General features: G+C 33.5%; 2 protein-coding genes across 2 annotated transcripts; both read right to left on the bottom strand.

The window, feature by feature from the left end:
* Window positions 1–8,439: 8,439 nt before the first annotated feature.
* On the bottom strand, window positions 8,440–9,539 carry LOC102508227 (olfactory receptor 4A47-like). Its single transcript, XM_032470421.1, has one exon. It carries the CDS (start codon window positions 9,537–9,539, stop codon window positions 8,622–8,624), a length of 918 nt encoding a protein of 305 aa, XP_032326312.1. The 3' UTR covers window positions 8,440–8,621.
* A 5,814-nt stretch (window positions 9,540–15,353) lies between these two features.
* LOC102508478 (olfactory receptor 4A47-like) lies at window positions 15,354–16,431 on the bottom strand. Its single transcript, XM_006174679.2, has one exon. The coding sequence runs from the start codon at window positions 16,308–16,310 to the stop codon at window positions 15,354–15,356; it is 957 nt and encodes a 318-aa protein (XP_006174741.2). The 5' UTR covers window positions 16,311–16,431.
* Window positions 16,432–20,872: the final 4,441 nt, after the last annotated feature.

Genomic DNA, 20,872 nt, shown 5'->3' with positions numbered 1-20,872 from the left:
TTTTATTTTATTTTGTTTTGTTTTTATTGTAGTATAGTCAGTTTCCAAAATTATGTAAATTTCTGGTGTGCAGCATAATTTTTCAGTCATACATATACATACACATAGTTGTTTTCACATTCTTTCTCATTATAGTTTACTACAAAATATTAAGTATAGTTCTCTGTGCTATACAGAAGAAACCTGTTGTTTATCTATTTTATATACAGTAGTTAGTATTTGCAAATTTCAAACCCTCAGTTTATCCCTTCCCACCCCCATTTTCCCCTAGTAACCATAAATTTGTTTTCTATGTCTGAGATTCTGCATCTCTTTTGTAAATAAGTTCATTTGTCTTTTCTTTTCTTTTTTTCTTAGATTACACATATGAGTGATAACATATGGTATTTTTCTTTCTCTTTCAGGCTTACTTCACTTAGAATGATAACCACCAGGTCCATCTATGTTGCTGCAAATGGCATTATTTTAATCATTTTTTATCACTGAGTACTATCCCATTGTACAAATACACCACAACTTCTTCATCCAGTTTTCTGTCGATGGACATCTAGATTGTTTCCATTCTTGGCTATTGTAAATACCACTGCTATGAATATTGGTATGCATGTATCTTTTTCAATTACAGTTGCCTCTGGATGTATGCTCAGGAGTGGAATTGATAGATCATACGCTAAGTCAATTTTCTTTATTATGAGCAATCTCCATACTTTTTTCCATAATGGTTGCACTAAACTACATTCCTAACAAGAGTGTAGGAGGGTTCCTTTTCCTCTACACCCTCTCCAGCATTTATTCTTTGTGGATTTTTGAATGATGGCCATTCTGACTGATGTGAGTTGATAGCTCATTGTTTTGAATTGCATTTCTCTGATAATTAGTGATACTGAGTATTTTTTCAAGTGCCTATTTGCCCTTTGTACATCTTCATTGGCAAATTGCTTGTTTAGGTCTTCTGCCCATTGTAGGATTGGGTTGTGTGTTTGTTTGTTTGTTTTGTTATTAAGTTGTGTGAGCTGTTTGCATCTTCTGGAAATTAAATCTTTTTCAGTTGCATCATTGCAAATATTTTCTCTCATTTCATAGGCTGTTATTTTGTTTTGCTTATGGTTTCCTTTGCTGTGCAAAGCTTATAAGTTTAATTAATTAGATCTCATTTGTTTATTTTTGCTTTTATTTCTGTTGACTGGGTAGATTGCCCTAGGAGAACATTGCTAAGATTTATGTCAGAAAATGTTTTGTCTATGTTTTCTTCTAAGACTTTTATAATGTCTTGTCTTATGATTAAGTCTTTAAGCCATTTTGAGTTTATTTTTGAGTATAGTGTGAGGGACAGTCCTAATTTATTGATTTACATGTGGCTGTCTAGTTTTTCCCAAAACCACTTGCTGAAGAGACTGCCATTACTCTATTGTATATTTTTGCCTCCTTTTCCAAAGATTAAATGACCATAAGTCTGTGGGCTTATTTCTGGGCTCTCTATTCTGTTCCATTGATCCATGTATCTGTTTTTGTGCTAATACTATACCATTTGAATTACAGTAGCTCTGTAGTATTGTTTAATGTCTGGGAGGGTTATTCATCGAGATTCATTCCTTTTCTTCAGTATTGGTTTGGCAATTCTGGGTCTTTTGTGATTCCATATAAAGTTTGGGTTATTTGCTCTTGTTCCATGAAAAACCTCTAGGTGATTTTATAGGGGTCTCATTAAACCTGTAGATTGCTTTGGGCAGTATGACCATTTGAACATTATTAATTCTTCCAGTGCAAGAGCATGGGATATCTTTCCATTGCTTAAGTTATCTTTAATTTCCTTAATCAATGTTTTGAACTTCTACATGTACAATTCTTTCACCTCCTTGATTTATTCCTAAGTATTTTATAATTTTTTGGATGAGGTTTTAAAAGAAATTGTTTATTTACTTTCTTTTTATTTACTTCATTGTTAGTGTAAAGAAATGCAACTGATTTCTGTATGTTAATCTTATATCCTGTTACCTCGCTGAATTCTCTTATCAGATCTAGTTTTTGTGTGGAGATTTTAGGGTTTTCTGTATATAGCATCCTGTCATTCACATATAGTGACAGTTTAACCTCTTCTCTTCCAATTTGGATCCATTTTACTTCTTTTTCTTGCCTGATCACCATGGCTAGGACTCACAATAACTAGGTTGAATAGAAGAGGTGACAGTGGGCATTCTTTTCCTGTTTCAGATTTTGGCAGGAAGGCTTTCAGCATCTGACTGCTGAGTATTACATTGGCTGTAAGGTTGTCATATATAGCATTTATTATATTTAGATATGTTCCCTCTATATCCACTTTTGTAAGAGTTTTTATCATAAATAGGTGTTGAATTTTATCAAATACTTTTTCAGCATCTATTGAGATGATCACGTGATTTTTGTCCTTTCTTTTGTTGATGTGGTGTGTCACACAGATTGATCTGCATATATTGAATCCTTGGGTCTCTGGGATGAACTGAAATTGATCATAGTGTATAATCTTTTTCATATGTTGTTGGAGTCTGTTTGCTAATATTTCTTTTGAGGATTTTTGCATTTATGATCATCTATGATATTGGTCTATAATTTTCTTTTTTGGTACCATCTTTATCTGGCTTTGTATCAGGGTGATGGTGGCTTCATAGAATGATTTTGGGAGTGTTCCCTCCTCTTCAATCTTTGGAAGAGTATCAGAAGGATTGATATGAGCTTTTCTTTGTATGTTTGGTAGAACTTCCCAGTGCAGCCATCTGGTCCTGGACTTTTACTTGCAGGGAGTTTTTTTTATTGCTGATTGTATTTCACTTCTAGTGATTTGTCTTTTCAAATGATCTATTTCTTCTTCTTCTTTTTAAAATATTTATTTATTTATTTATTTATTTATTTTACATTTTTTATTGAGTTATACTCATTTTACAATGTTGTGTCAAATTCCAGTGTAGAGCACAATTTTTCAATTATACATGAACATACATATATTCATTGCCACATTTTTTTTTTTGCTGTGAGCTACCACAAGATCTTGTATATATTTCACCGTGTTATACAGTATAATCTTGTTTATCTATTCTACATATGCCTGTCAGTATCTATAAATTTTCAAATCCCCATCTGTCCCTTCCCACCCCCCAACCCCTTGGCAACCACAAGTTTGTGTTCTATGTCTATGAGTCTGTTTCTGTTTTGTATTTGTGTTCTTTTTAATTTTTTTAGATTCCACATATGAGTGATCTCAAATGGTGTTTTTCTTTCCCTTTCTGGCTTACTTCACTTAGAATGACATTCTCCAAGGACATCTATGTTGCTGCAAATGGCGTTATGTTGTTGGTGTTTACAGCTGAATAGTATTCCATTGTATAAATATACCACATCTTCTTTATACAGTCATCTGTTGATGGATATTAGGGCCATTTCCATGTCTTGGCTATTGTAAATAGTGCTGCTATGAACATTGGGGTGCAGGTGTCTTTTTGAAGTAAGGTTCCTTCTGGATATATGCCCAGGAGTGTGATTACTGGGTCGTATGGTAAGACTATTCCTAGTCTTTTAAAGAATCTCCATACTGTTTTCCACAGTGGCTACACCAAACTGCATGCCCACCAGCATTGTAGGAGGGTTCCCTTTTCTCCACAGCCTCTCCAGCATTTGTCATTTGTGGACTTCTATATGATAGCCATTATGGCTGGTGTGAGGTGATACCTCATCATAGTTTTGACTTGCATTTCTCTGATAATGAGTGATACTGAGCATTTTTTCATGTGCCTATTGATCATTTGTATGTCTTCCTTGGAGAATTGCTTGTTTAGGTCTTCTGCCCATTATTGGATTGGGTTGTTTGTTTTCTTCTTATTATGTTGTATGAGCTGCTTATATATTCTGGAGATCAAGCCTTTGTCAGTTTCATCATTTGCAAAAATTTTCTCCCATTCTGTACATTGTTGTTTTGTTTTACTTATGGTTTCCTTTGCTGTGCAGAAACCTGTGATAAAATTCAACAACTCTCACCAAAGTGGGTATAGGGGGAACATATCTCAACATAATAAAAGCTACATATGACAAGCCTACAGCCAACATAGTACTCAATGGTGAAAACCTCAAAAGCTTCCCACTAAAATCTGGGACAAGACAAGGCTGCCCACTATCACCACTCCTATTCAACATAGTCTTGGAAGTCCTAGACACAGCATGAGGCAAGAGAGAGAAATAAAAGGGATCCATATTGGAAAAGAAGAGGTAAAAGTATCACTATATGCTGATGACAAGATACTATATATAGAAAACCCTAAAAGGTCCACAGAAAAACTACTAGAACTAACCAATGAATTCAGCAAAGTAGCAGGTTACAAGATTAATGTTCAAAAATCAGTTGCATTTCTTTACACTAATGATGAATCAACAGAAAAAGAAAGTAAAGAAACAATCCATTTTAAAATAGCACCCAAAGTAATAAAATACCTAGGAATAAATCTAACCAAGGAGGTGAAAGACTTATACATAGAGAACTACAAACCATTGATGAAGCAAATTAAAGAACACTTTAAAAAATGGAAAGATATCCCATGCTCCTGGATTGGAAGAATCTATATTGTTAAAATGAAGACACTGCCCAAGGCAATCTACAGATTTAATGCAATCCCTGTCAAATTACCAGGACATATTTCACAGAACTAGAACAAATCATAATAAAATTTGTATGGAACAACAAAGACCTAGAATTGCCAAAGAATTACTGAAGAAAAAGAAAGGCTGGAGGAATAACTCTCCCAGACTTCAGACAATACTATAGAGCTACAGTCATCAAGACAGCATGATATTGGTACAAGAACAGACATATGGACCAAAGGAAAAGAATAGAGAGCCCAGAAATGAACCCACAAACTTTTGGTCAACTAATCTTCAGCAAAGGAGGCAAGAATATGCAATGCAATAAAGACAGTCTCTTCAGCAAATTGTTTTGGGAAAACTGAACAGCAGCATGAAAATCAATGAAGCTAGAACACTCCCGTACACCATACACAAAAATCAACTCAAAATGGATCAAAGACTTAAACATAAGACAAGATACAATAAACCTCCTAGAAGAAAACATAGGCAAAATATTATCTGACATACATCTCAAAAATGTTCTCCTAGGGAAGTCTACCCAAGCAATAGAAATAAAAGCAAGAATAAACAAATGGGACCTAATTAAAGTGTCCTAAGTTATTTTTTAATTTATTCTTTGATTTCATCATTGACCCCATTGGTTTTTTAGTAGCATGTTGTTTAGTGTCCATGCAGTCATCTTTTTCTTATTTTTCTTTATGTGGTTGCTTTCCAATTTCATGCCATGTGGTCCTCATAAAAAGGGAATGTTGATGAAGATGTACAAAATTAAGAATGCCTGTACTAATTGTTAATGGGACTATAACCTGATGCTACTACTATGGAAAAGAATACAGACATCCCTAAGATAATTAAAAAGAGAACTGCCATATGATCCAGCAATCCCTCTTCTGGTTATATGTGCAAAGGAAATGATATGAATATCTCAAAGAAATACCTACACCCCCAAGAAAGTTGAAGAATTTTCACAATATCCAAGATATGAAAACAACTTAAGTGTCTTTCAACAAATCAATGGGCAAAGAAATGGAATATATTAAAAATGGAACACTATTCAGTCACAAAAAGAAAGAAATCCTACCTTGGGAAATATGGAAGAACATTGAGGACACAAGTGAAATAAATCAGATACAGAAAGACAAATATTCTATTATTTCATTTACATGTGCAATCTAAAATAGTCATACTGATGGAAACAGATAGTAAGTAGAATGTGGATTGCCAGGGGCTGGAGGGTGGGATAAACGGGGAGATGTTGCTTAAACGGTACAATCTTCCAGTTACAGGATGAATAAGTTCTGAGGCATCTAATATACAGCAAGGTGGCTACAGTTGATAATGAAGTATACTTGAATACTGCATACTTGGATTCTGCTAAGACAGTAGATTTCAAGGGAGTCTTACCAAAAGAAAAACCAACCCAAAATATCAAAATGATAATTATGTGAGGTGATGGGTGTGTTATTTAGGTTGATTGTGGTTATCATTTCTTGATCTATTTGTATATCAAATCATCACATTGTACATCTTAAATATATATAATTTTAATTTGTCACCTGTGCATCAATAAAGCTGGGAGAAAGAAAGAATACATACTATATGATATAATTTATATGACTATCTGGAAAAGACAAAGCTATAGGAATATAAATGGATCAGTGTTTGCAAGGACCTGGAGGTGAAGGGAGGAGGTGATTACAAAAGGACATGAGGAGATATTATTGGTGATGAAATATTCTGTATATTGATTGTGATAGTGGTTACACAGTTATATGCATTTTGTCAAAACATATAAAACAGACTAAAAAGGATGAAGGATGTACTATAAATATTAAATATTATGTAACAATGAAAAACAAAAATACTTCCAACATTGAAACAGACATTTGGAAAATATAAGACAAGATTCTATTCATAATAGCAGCAAAAAAAAAAAAAATCAAAATGACTTGTTACAAAGAAACATACTAGATGTATATGAACATAAGTGAAGACTTGTTAAGTGGAAAGACCCACCCAGTTTGTGGGTAAAAATTCTCAATTCTCTAAAGATATAAACTCTTTCAAAATCAAAACTTATTGCAAATACTGACTAAACTTAATTTTTACTAATTTACTTTCAAATTTAATTATGCAATAATAGACATAGTTCTAATAAGTAATTGTAATAAAGGAGTCCTTGGCTTATGAGATATCAAAGTGTATTTTAAATAAATACAATTACATCCTGTGTTGAATGACACATTAATACAGAGATTAATGGAAGATAATAGAGGTCTGAATTGGATCCAATCACATGGAATATTTTAGAATTAATAGTTGGATTATCAAAACTGTGGGGAAAATTATTACGCTTCTACAAAAATGGCCATGTTAAAAAGTAATTGAAATGTGATAGCTAATGAACTTCTTACATCAAAATAATGTGTAGATGGTATAAGAATATAAACATAAAGCATAATACAACAAAAAGACTTACAAAATTAAATGTTGGAAAATGGGGAAAAATAATTAGATAGCATTGAAATAAGAAAATTCTAAGTAAGATATAATATGCAAAGGAAATATTGATAGATTTCATTACTTAAAAGTAAAAATATTTCTATATGGACAAAAATATTCTGCACAGTACAAAAACCTCTGAGGCAAATCACAAATTGGATGAGTAATTACTTCATATACATGGGAAATGGGATAGGTTCCTCAGCATATGATTAAATCATAAAAATCAGTATAAAAATATCAGCAATCAAATAAAATGTAATATTAATTAATAAGCAATTCACGAGAAAGTAATGCAAATCACTTTAAACATGTGAATAGATGCCCAAGTTCAATTATATTTATTTATAATTAAAGTATGTAAATGAAACAATATTTCTTCATTTAGATTATTCAAATACCACACATGTTTATCAAGAACTGGTTGTCTGATAATGTCACAAAACAGATATTTTCCATAAATAAGGGAGTAGTGAGTTTGGTACAAGCTTATGGATGGCATTTTGGCCATCAACACTGTAAATCATATAACAATTGACTCAACACTTTTACCTCTACATCAACATTATAAATACACGTACCAATTGACTCAACAATTTCATCTCTCGAGCTCATACTTACAAAATTTTAAAAATATTTCATTACAGAACTATTTAACATAAAAAAGACAGAAAAATACATGGAGAACAGATATATCAACTTTTGTGTATCTTTTATACAGTACAGAATTTTGAGGAAACAGAGAATGTTTTAGGTTTGTATAAACTGATATGTAAAGATTTTCAGAAGGCAGAGTAGTAAGATGCAAAATTTATACACTTGAAACATAAACACACACATATATGAAAATTTGCGAGGATAATTTCTTCAAGAACCTTACAAGCACAGCACAGTGACTATGTCTGAAAAGACTGGGAGGCACTGGTATGGGATGGGTAGGATGTTTATTCTACAATATTTAATTTTGCATTAATTCTATTTCTGATACTTATTATTCTGCATCATACTTACAAATTTATTTAAAAAATTAAAATATTATGCTAAAATTTTCATATGTAAGGAGAATGAAAATGAATAAGTAGGATAGTCTATCCAACATTAAATATTTTAACTGGTACAATAAAAAGAATAATAATAGAAAACAGAACTAGACAGAAAATAAAATTAAGAATGAAAAAGTAATAAAAATGCAGAAATTAAGTAAAAATTAAGGCAATTCTATAAAATTTTATTGACTAATAAATTATGAACTACTTATTGCCTCCTTACTAGAAATGCATTCCAATTCCAACTTTTTAGGGGAAGTGAAAAACCAGACATCATATAGTTTATATTCTAGCAAGGAATTTTTATTAATAGCACAAACACACAGTTCATTTTTAATTATAATTACCATTAATCCTTTAGAGAAAAAGAAAGTTTGATGCAGACTTATGAAGACTTTTACATTCTGGGAGATTGGCCTTGATGCTAAATTACTTTCTTTATGATGGATAAAGCACCTGTTTAATACTTTATCTGCCTTTTTTTCTCCAGAGCTTCTTCATAGCATTAGTCATCTCAGAATTCCTTAGACTGTAGATTAATGGGTTCAGCATAGGGGTGATGACTGTATAAAATACACTCAGTGATTTGTCAAAGGGGAAGGTCTTAGCAGGTCTTGCATACATGAAAATACAGGGAACGAAAAAGCAGAAAACCACAGTGATGTGGGAGCCACAGGTCTGGAGGGCTTTCCGCCTCCCTTCCTGACTAACATTCTTTACAGAGTGCAAGACAACTCCATAAGAGATGAGTAAGAGTAGAAAAACAGTAGCAGAGCTCAGTCCTCCGTTGACCACCACTAAGATGCCAATGACATAGGTGTCAGTACAGATGAGTTTCAATAAGGGGTACATGTCACACATAAAGTGATCAATGACATTGGGACCACAAAACGGGAGCCCATAAATAGTGCCAAGTTGAATGACTGAGTGCAGAAAACCTCCAACCCAGGACACCACCAGCAGCACAACACACACCCTCTGCCTCATGACAATCAAATAGTACAAGGGCTTACAGATGGCCACATAGCGGTCATAGGCCATCACCAACAAAATAACAATCTCTGATCCACCAAAAAAGTGCTCTGTGAACAGCTGAGCCATGCAAGATTCAAAAGATATGGTGTTTTCCCCAAAGAACAAGTCTGAAATTAATCTGGGGGAAATAGAAGAGGAATAAATTAGATCCATAAATGATAAGCTAGCAAGAAAAAAGTACATTGGTGAGTTCAGAGTCTTACTAACAGTTATAGTCACAATAATGAGCAGGTTGCCCACAAATGTCAAAATGTAGAAGAGCAAGAACATAACAAAAAGGACTTTCTGCTCCTTTGGATTCTGTGTGAGGCCCAGGAGGATGAAATAAGTTATATTGTTCCTTGGTTCCATCTAGTCTGTACAGGAGCTGACTTCACATATTAGAAGCATTTTTATCTACAAAACAAGGGGAAAATGTTTAAATGCATTATAAAGTAATCTTTTTATTTAGCTATTCAATTAAAACAATGTGTATGAAGTATCTATTTGTGTCTAACATGTCAGAGACATTGCGAGTACTAGTACCAAGTTTGATAAGGCATAGTTCCCTATCCTCAGTGATATGACAAGCAATGAGGGATCAAACAATTCCAGACTCATAATAAGTGTCATTACAAGAAATTCAGACAAAGCTTAGAGTCACACTATAGGAATATATCAATTAGACTAGAATAAGAGAAGGCATTCTGTAAGAAGCAACATTTTAGCTGAGCTTTAAAGGAAAAATAAAAGAACAAGAAAAATGGAAGAGGAATTCTAAGAAAAAGTATATGATTTATAAATTCACAAAGCTATAGTACTTGAGCCCCACATCAACTAATTTGCATATTCAGTGTGAGTAGATCAAGCTATGAATAGAAGTTAACTGCCCTGGATTGTCTCAGAACTCACTGAGACTTTGTTCTTAGGGGCTTTAGTTAGATATTCCTCCATTTCAAGACCAATAAATAATCAAGTAGTCAAACTTCATGTCTCTGAATCCTATCTCTACCTTTATTTTCCAAAGTGTGTATGCTATGTCTCCTATTTTGGATTTCTCAGTTGGATATCAATTTAGCATATATAAAACAAAATTTAAAAGATTTCTCAGTTAAAAAAAAGTGTTTCCTATCTTATTAAAGGCTATCACTTTCAATGTAATTGCTCAGATAAAAAACCTTACCATGTGTTTCACTCCCTTATTGATGCTGTATTATTTATTCATACCTTTAACAAGTCTTGTTGTCTCTACTGTGCATATCACACACCTCATCATTCCCTTTCCCAGGCTTCCTTCCTGATTCACTGCAGTAGCCTACCGCCAAGTCTCTCCACTTTTATTCTGGCCTCCAACAATTTGTTCTCCTGAAGCAGCCTGAGTGAATCTCTTTAAATCTTGCTCTGATCATATCACTCAAACGTTGAACAATCCGTGGTGAGCTCTAATCAAGGAATAATAATTTATGTATCGTATTTAATATGTACAGTAGCAAGAATTGTAATCTCCATTTTTATTTGAAATAACTGAGACTCAGATCATCTCATTAATTTTCCCAAGGTCACACATATTTAAGTGAGAAAACTAGACTTGGCATCTAAGTTTGAATTTTTCCAAAATGATTAAATTCATTACATAATAAAGTCACAACATTCTGTAGCCTGGTTTTCACTATTTACTGTTATTCTCACCTTGTGGAGGCTTGTTCACAATCTGAAGGATGGCTTTCCAAGTTATTCATAAAGACTTGGAATTTCTCTTTCATCCAATATGAAAACCAAGGGCAATAGGCTGCATTATTACTTGAGGATGAATTTTACTTCATTTGAGTGTATGTTCATTTCTTCCATGGACTCCTGATTATTCAGAAGAAAGTTTTCATTTCTCTGTTGATTATTTAAAGTAATTCCATGGTACCGACCAAAAAAAAGTTTACTATGTTAAGAGAATTTATACAAAAAATCTGCAAATCCTATGTTTACATTAGAAAATTTTAACTAGCCATTTCCCAGGGAAATGTATCTCAAGTAACTTCTTTTCCTACTAGCTTTAAAATAGAAAAATACCACTCACTTGTTTAGTGCTTTTTATTCTCTCATGTTTATGTGACCAGACTAGTTGATTTGTGATTCTGTGATTCATTCTTGCACTGTTTTTCTTTCTTCTTTTAAATGCATTGCTTTAAATTTAACATCAAACCTGAAAATGTTCTATCAGTACTTAAAATTATGTCATTATTTGTCCCACTAGGGGCAAAGGTCACTGGACATTTTATTGCTTCTAACCTCATTTATCATTAAGTCTTAGAATTGGAAAGTATCCAAGACTGATTCTTGCTTAATTAAATTCACTGGGGTTTTCCACTACATTTAAAATGTACATCAGTATATAAAGAGACTACTAATCCTCATCACAGTATTAAGGTCCAAAAGATGTAAAAGGGGGAAAAACAGCTTTATAACTGCTTTCAGACTATTGTGAACCAAGAAGAAAGTATCAGCCAAATCATTTAGTTCCAGTGAAAATTAATTCCTCAAGTATTTCCCCACTTGTTATAGCAAGCTTATCTTTCTTTTAATTTAATATTCAAATTGTTCAGTATTGACATTTATTAAATATATAAAAATAGTATCACCATTTAAGATTTAATATCTAATTTTATATATAATAATTATGTATTTATAATTTAAGTTACCTATTTTATACCAGGAACTGTGCTATCATTGAGGACACAGTAAGTAATAAAACAAAGAAAAAATGACACACAGCAATTAATAAAACAAAGAATAAATACAGGGGGGTGGGAATGGACAGACTGGGATTTCAAAATGTAGAATAGATAAACAAGATTATACTGTGTAGCACAGGGAAATGCATACAAAATCTTACGGTAGCTCACAGTGAAAAAAAAGTGAAATGAATATATGCATGTTCATGTATAACTGAAAAATTGTGCTCTACACTATAATTTGACACAACATTGTAAAATGACTATAATGCAATAAAAAAAGTAAAAAAACAAACCCAAAGAATAAATAACATTAAATTTCTTTCCCACATGAATTTTATATTCTTATAATAGAGTCAGACAATAAAGAAGGAGACACTTTAATAAAGTAGTTGTAATCTTATGCAGTGTTTATATGACAACACATAGAATACTGTGACAGAAATAAGATAGAAAATTCTACCGTGGAAAATATAATCAGGGAAGTGGTTTCTTAAAAGGTGAAATTTAAGCTGACATCCAAAGAATAGGAATGACTACCATTGGAAGCAGTGTTACAGACAGGAAAATTAAGTAAAATTTAGTTAAGTTAAATTATCTCACTACAGAGATGACATTATATTGAGGAAAAAAACTAAAAATTTAACAGAAACTTTAACAGCAGGACACATGTTGCGAAGACACGGTGAGAGTGTTCAATGGCTGATGGGACATTTTCTACATAAAACTGCTTCTTCAAGATTAGGAAACTTAACCAAACCACCAAATACATAGAAATAAAATACAGAAAATTAGGCAAAATGAGGTAATAGAGGAATGTGTTCCAAATGAAGGAACACAATAAAAACCCCAGAAGAAGAACTAAATGAAGTGGAGATAAGAAATCTACTTAACAAAGGATTCAGTGTAATGATTATATAGATGCTCAAAGAACTCAGGAGAACATTGTTCCAACTACCTGATGTTTGTTGTAAAAACTCCTATATATCTGGGTTCCTCCTTACCTCTTCCCAGTAGTCCCTCAGAGCAATCTGAGAGACTATCATCCCAGGCTTGGAGGTATTCAAATCCTCAAAAATGTCCACTGAATAAAGCAAAACTCAACTTTTAGGTTGTGCATTTATTTCAGTCGACATGATTCAGTGTCTTCAGATGAGAACCTTCACATATACCAAATGGACTTCAAATTCTCCATTTCAATATATTATCTTCAATGGGATGACATCAGTTTCAGAAGCATTCCAGTTAACCAGTGCCCCTGTTTTTCAAAAGCAATTACTCCTAAGGGGATAAAGTAGAGATGATGGTAGTTCATTCAGTAAATATTTATTAAGCATTTATTCTTTGCCAAATTTTCTTCCAGTTTTGTGATATGAGATACTGAACAAAACACATACCCTATACCACTTCTGAGCAAATAGCTTTCTATATTTTGAGTTCCTATAGTTCTATACATGTACTGCTTGCACGCTATATTGTACTCATGTTCACAGCAAAATAATGTTTTTTGATCCCTCAGACAGGTGTTGTCAGGAAACTCAGACTCACAGCTGTATCCCCTTAAGGGAACAAGAAAAAGAGATTCAAATATGGCCAAGGAAATAGAGGGTCATTCCAGCACAAGAAATGCTTGCAAGGCCAGTCAGCTTTCAGAGTGTTCTTATAGGCAGGTACAGAGAAATTATGCATCCTAAAGCTAATTAACATATTAATTTATATTTACTTATACTTATAAAACTAACATGTATATATATATATATTAGCTTAAGACTCTATGCAAATAAGTAGTTCTATTATAGTTTAAGAATCTAATAATAAAGTGTTCACAATAACTAACATTTATGAGCATTTAGTTGCCTAAAAGCTTATACAGATGTTTCATTTGATCTTGAGAATATCTCCACCATTCCACATTTAACAAAACTTGAGGAAGTTGTATTTTGCCAAAGTTTACATAATAAGTGGCAAAGCTAAGTTTTGATCTCAGAAGAATCTTCCTCAAAAAGACTATGCTGTTTACCATTATACCAGAAACTGGTTTCTGAATCCTCAAAAATGTATGTGAAATTTGTAATAATGGAAAATCCACACCAATAAAGCAAAACTGTAAAAATGAGTTCCTCAAAGTGAATGATTAGTTAAGATTATGAAAAAAAATGAGTTTTTATTATTGAGTCTAAATTTGTACTGCTCGCTCCACAACTGGCCAATAAACTGACACACAAGTTGTTAGGGCAACGAATAGTGACTTTACTTGGGGAGCCAGCAGACCAAAGATAAGGTAGACTAGTGTCCCAAAGAACTATCTTGCCTGTGCTTGGGTGCTAGTTTCTATACAGAACAGAAAGGGGAAGTGAGGCAGTAAAGTATAAAAGATGATACGATGTTGCAAATATTTCCTGGATCTGGCCAGACTCCAGAGGGCATGTGTTAATTTCTTGTTTCCTGCACTCATTCACTAGTGGGCCTGGTCAGGATGTTTCCCTGAGCTAAACAAAGATATATTAGGTTAATGCTCAAGCATGGGAGGCAGGGATCCCAGGGATGGGCCATTCATTATGTATACTTCAAGTTATAGGTAACCCCCCTTTAGTGATTAACTTGTAGCAAAAGCAATAGAACACAAAGGTCAAAGTAAAAGAAGCAGACCCACTATGAAGCCAGTTGTTCTTCCCTATCACGGGTCCTTTCAGTTTAGTGCATCTGTATAACAAAGTGAAAGTATGAGGAAACTGAGAATTAATTACTTCAGTATAGACTGGTCTGTAAAGATCTTCAGAAGGCTAAGCTGTGCAATGCAAAATTTAAACACAGCCATAAACACATACATATATGAATATATGCTTGTATTTGCAAAGGTTATGAGTTGAATCTCAGAACAGAGTGACTACATCTGGAAGAATGAGAGACAATAGTTTGGGATGTGGAAGAGGTTTATTCAACAATCTTTCATTATGCCTAGATTTTATTTTTAACATTTTATATCCATCATACTTACATCTTTTATTTAAAAATTAGAATATTAAACTAAAAATTTCATAGGTAAAGCAAATGAAGTAGAATAAAGAGGATAGTGTATCCACATTAAATATTGCAACTAATATAATAAGTGAATTATGATAAAAGATAAGAATCTGACAAAAATAAAACTAAGAATGTAATAAAAGTAAATGCAGAAATTTATTAAAATTAGTGTAATTCTATAAAAATTTCATTGATTAACTCATTACATATTATTTATTGACTCACTAGTTAATGCATTCCACCCCTTTCCACCCTGTTAGGTACTCTAATCAATCCGACATTATGGAATGAACATTCTAACAGGGAAACTGTCATTGTTTATGAACAAACAGTTCAACTTTTACTTCAATTATCAGAAATCCTTTAGAGAAAAGGAAAGTTTGCATCAGATTTATGAAGACTTTTACATTCCAAAGAGATTGACCCTAATGTTAAATTAATTTATTTGTGATGGGTAATGCACTGGTTCAATACTTGCTCTGCTTTTTTTTCTCCAGAGCTCCTTCATAGCATTAGTCATCTCAGAATTTCTTAGACTGTAGATTAAAGGGTTCAGCATAGGGGTGATGACTGTAAAAAACACACTTAATGATTTATCAATGGGGAAAGTCTTAGCAGGTCTCACATATATGAAAATACAGGGAACAAAAAAGCAGACAACCACAGTGATGTGGGAACCACAGGTCTGGAGGGCTTTCCGCCTCCCTTCCTGACTCAGGTTCCTTAGAGAGTGCAAGATGACTCCGTATGAGATGAGTAAGAGCAGAAACACAATAGTGCACATCAGTCCTCCATTGGCCACTACTATGAGGCCAATGACATACGTATCACTGCAGATGAGTTTCAATAAGGGGTACATGTCACACATAAAATGATCAATGACATTGGGGCCACAAAATGGGAGCCCATACATAGTGCTGAATTGAATAAGTGAGTGCAGGAAACCTCCAACACAGGACACCACCAGCAGCATAACACATACCCTGTGCCTCATGATAACTAAATAATGCAAGGGCTTACAGATGGCCACATAGCGGTCATAGGCCATTACCAGTAGAAGGAAGACCTCTGATCCACCAAAAATATGCTCTGTAAACAGCTGAGTCATGCAAGATTCAAAAGATACTGTGTTTTCTCCAGAGAACAAGTCTGAAATTAATCTGGGGGTGAAAGAAGAGGAATAAGTGGCATCCATAAATGATAAGCTAGCAAGAAAAAAGTACATTGGCGAGTTCAGGGTCTTACTGAAAGTTATAGTCACAATAATGAGCAGGTTGCCCACCATGGTCAAAATGTAGAAGAGCAAGAACATAACAAAAAGGACTTTCTGCTCCTTTGGATTCTGTGTGAGGCCCAGGAGGATGAAATAAGTTACATTGTTCCTTGGTTCCATCTAGTCTGTACAGAAGGTGACTTCACATATTAGAAGCATTTTACCTACAAAACAAGGCAGAAAACTTTTAAATACATTCATTATAAGTTTTCTCTTTTATTTATCCATTTAATTAACACAATGTGCATGAAGCATCTATTTGTGCCCAGTGTGTGGCAGACATTGTGACTACCCAGTTGGATAAGGCATAGTTCCCTCTCTGTGATAGGATATATTATAAGGAATAAAACAATTTCAGATCCACATAATGAATAGCATTATAAGGGCACTTACAGAAAGCTAAGAGTCAGAAAGTAGGAATATATCTGTCAAACTAAAGACAGAGAAGGCTTCTCTAGGAACGTAATGCCTTAGCTGAGTTTCTAAGGGAAAGTGAAAGAACAAGAAAAGATGGGAAGGAAATTCCATGAAGGTGCACCATTTATAATTACCAAAAATGTAATACTTGACACCCACATAAGCTACTTTACACATCCCAGTGTGAGTAGGTCAAAATATAAATAGATGGTCAGTGGCCTTAATTGTCTCAGAACTCCTGAAGCTTCTTTCTTACTGTCTTAGGTGGATATTCCTCCTTTCCCTGACCATTAATTGCTGAAGTAGTCCAATTTTGTACCTTCAGCCTCTGTCTCCACATGTATAAGCGGCATGTACAGTTTTGGACATTTCTGATTATATTTCAATTTAATATTTATAAAACATGATTTAAAATGTCCACAATAATAAATGTGTATATAAATAAATAATAAATAAAATAATAAATAAATAATATAGTAATATATTTAATATATAGTATATAATACATAATATATATTAATATAATAAAATAAATAAATAATATAAAATAATAAATAAATAAATAATAAATAAATACCTTGAACACATCCTGCTGTCTCTACTTTCAAAATATATCACAAATTTGGTCATTTCTTACCCCTCTACTTCTTTTTTTGCCCACTACGATCACCTCCTGCCAAGTCTCTCCACTTTTATTCTGGCCTCCATCTATTCGTTCTCTTTAGGTAGTCCAAATTTTGCTTCTTACATTTTGTTTTGATTACATCACCCAACTTCTCTAAGCACTTATGGTGAACTCCAATCATGTACTCAGAATTTAATGTGTCATATTTAACATTTACAGTCATAGGAACTGTATTCACCTTTTTATAGCTGAAAAAAATGAGGCTTAGACCATCTCATTCATTTCCCCATGGTCACACATTTTTACATGATAACACTAGAATTGGAACCTAAGTTCAATTTATTTCAAAATGATTTATTTCTTACATGAGAAAGAAAGTCACACAATTGTGAATCCTGGTTCCCAAAATGTACTGTTATTCTCACCTTGTGGAAGCTTGTTCCATAATCTGAAGGATGAGTTTTTAAATTACTCATAACCTGGAATCCTCTTTTCATTCTGTTTGACAACAGAGGGCAAAAGCCTGCATTATTACTTGAGGATATATTCTATTTCATTCTACTGTGTTTATTTTTTCTATGGAGCCTTCTAAATATATAGAAGACATTTTATTTGCACTGTAGATTATTTAAAAGAAATACCTTGGTGACTACAAAAATCAAAAGTATATCATGTTTGAATAATTTATCAAAAATATCAGCAAATCCTATATTTACACAAGATTGTAACGCACCATTTTCTGAGGGAAATATATCTCAAGCAACTTGATTTCCTAAGCTTCAAAATAGAAAAATATTTAATTGTTTAATCTTTCTCATCCATCCTGTTGATGTGGCCAGACTAGTTGATTTGAGAGTTTGAGACACATTCTGTTTCTTTCTCTTTGTTATGCATTGCTTGAAGCCTAGCAAAGGATCTCCTGAAAAAACTGTATCAGTTTTTAAAGGATAGTAGCCGTGTTCCCACTAGGGGCAAGATCACTGGATCTTTTTATCCCTTCTAACCTCATTTGTCATTAAGTCTTAGAACTGGAAAGTATCCAAAACTGATTCTCACTTAATTAAATTCACTGGGATTTTCCACTACATTTTAAAAGTACATCAGTATGTAAAGAGGCTACTAAACCTCATCACAGAATTAGGGTAAAAAAGATGGAACATGAAAAAAAAAAAAAACCCACAACTTTATAACTGCTTTCAAAATATTGCAAACCAAGAATAAAATAGCAGCCAAACCATTTTGTTTCAGTGAAAATTAATTCCTCAAGTATTTTCCCACTTGCCATAACAAGCTTATCTTTCTTTTTATTTAATATTCCACTTTTCCTGTCATGACTTTTATTAAATTTATAGAAATGTTATCACCATTTCAGATATAATATCTAATGTTGTATCCAATTATTATTTATTTTATAATTTAAGGCACCTATTTTCTACCAGCAACTGTGTCATAATTGAGGAGACAGTAATCAATAAAAGAAGGAAAAAAACACATGAAAGTTTCTTCCCACATGGATCTTATAGTCTTACAATAAAGACAATAAAAAGGAGACAATTTAATAATATAATTGTAGTTCTCTGCAGTGCTTTTATGATAACAGATAGAATACTGTGACAGAAATAAGAAATCAGAGAAGACATTTTTTAAAAGGTGATATTTAAGCTGCAATCCAAAGAACAGGAATGATTACCATTGACAGCAGTGTTACAGACAGTAAAATTTAATTAAGTTAAATTATCTTGCCTCAGAGATGACATAATCTATACCTAGAAAACAATTCTAAGAATTTAATATGAAATTTACTGCAGTACTACATTGCAAAGATGTGGTGAGAGTGCGCACTCTTACAACCAGCCATGCTAGGACCTGGCCCCACCCACCAGTAGCCAACAGTCACTGCACAATGCAATGCCTGTCAACCAATGGAACCAGGGGCCATCCACATCTACCAGCATGTGCACAGTAGTCAGCACACAACAAAAGAGGATCCATGCAGCCCACATAATGGGAATCACTAGAGCATATAGCTCTGGTGACCAGAAGCAAGTGTGCTGATAGGACATTTCCTTCATAAAACCGCTCCTTCAAGATTAGGAAACATAACCAAGCCACCAAGTACGTAGAAATAAAGCACAGAAAATTAGGCAAAATGAGGCAACAGAGGAATATGTTCCAAATGAAAGGACACAATAAAAAGCCCAGAAGAAGAACTAAATGAAGTGGCGATAAGAAATCTACCCAATAAAGGATTCATTGTAATGATCATAAAGATGCTCAAAGAACTCAGGAGAAGACTTGTTGAACAGAAAAAGAAATTAGAAATTTTTTTCAGTTAGATGATAGGAACAAGCAGAAATAAAGAATTCAATGATTGAAAAAAAAACCATAGGAAATCAACAGAAGTTCATATGATACAGAGGAAGTGATCAGTGAGCTGGAAGACAGAGTCATGGAAATCACTGAAACTGAACAACAACAAAAATAAGAGAATAAAAAGAAATGAGGCCAATTTAAGAGACCTCTAATGTGACATCAAGCACACTAACATTCATAGTATAAGGTTCCTAGAAGACAAGAGAGAGAGGAAGATGCAGAAAACATATTTGAAGACATGATAGTTGAAAACTTCCCTCACCTGGGAAAGAAAACAGACATCCAGGTCCAGGAAGCACAGAGAATCCCAAACAGGATCAACCCAAAGAGAACACCAAGAGATACTGTAATTTAAATGTCACACACACACACACACACAAATCCAAAGATGAGAGACTATTAAAGGCAGCAAAGGTAAATCAACAAGTTACTTACAAGGGAACTCCCATAAGGCTATCAGCTGACTTTTCAGGAGAAACTCTTCAGGCCAGAAGGGAGTGCCATGATATATTTAAAATGATGAAAGAGAAACCTTGCAATCCAGAATACACTACCTGACAAGCCTTTCATTCATATTTGAAGGAGAGATTAAATGTTTACAGAAAAGGAAAAGCTTAAAGAGCTTCTAAGTGTGGGGTTATGTGTGTCAAAATGTTATCTCAAATTTAATGCAAAAACTAATTATTTGCTCAACTTGTTATTTCAAAAATTATTGACCACCTACTTTGTGTTGGGCCCCATGTTGTGAGCTGGAGAAAACAGTGATTAGTAAAAAAAAAAAAAAAAAAAAAAAATCAAGATAAAAGTACTGCCTGCATTGACCTGATAATACAGTCATCCAGTATAACAAGGAACAACTTAGTAAGTTATTAATGATTTGTGACCCATGCTAATAAAACAAAACACAAGGTACTGTGACAGAAAATAAGGGGGGAGAGTCTACTGTGAATAAGGTGGTCAGAAAAGTTCTTTATGAAAGGTAGTATTTTAGCTGAGTTCCAAAAGAGAAATGCAGCTACCATGTGAAGTACCATTCCACATGTTAAGCCACAATGCTGAAAAGAGCTTGGAGAGTTTAAGACAGTGAAATGTGATTTCACCTGAAGGGAAATAGGAAAGGGAGAGGATAGGACAAACTGAAAGCAAAGAGTTGGGCAAGACATGAACCCTGTAGAGCAGTACAGATCTTGGTTAAGGAATTTGGATTTCACTTAATATTCCCTTAAAATTAGAGAAAGTAAAGTAAGACAAGCAAATTTTTAAACGA

The sequence above is a fragment of the Camelus ferus genome, chromosome 30, assembly GCF_009834535.1.
Source record: "Camelus ferus isolate YT-003-E chromosome 30, BCGSAC_Cfer_1.0, whole genome shotgun sequence".
NCBI lineage: Eukaryota > Metazoa > Chordata > Mammalia > Artiodactyla > Camelidae > Camelus > Camelus ferus.
The sequence above is the reverse complement of the archived record's forward strand: the minus strand, read 5'-3'. Positions and strand labels throughout refer to the sequence as shown.

Coding starts and splice junctions, on each gene's coding strand:
- LOC102508227 (XM_032470421.1), bottom strand. CDS start 9,539: ATGGAACCAAGGAACAATATAACTTATTTCATCCTCCTGGGCCTCACA.
- LOC102508478 (XM_006174679.2), bottom strand. CDS start 16,310: ATGGAACCAAGGAACAATGTAACTTATTTCATCCTCCTGGGCCTCACA.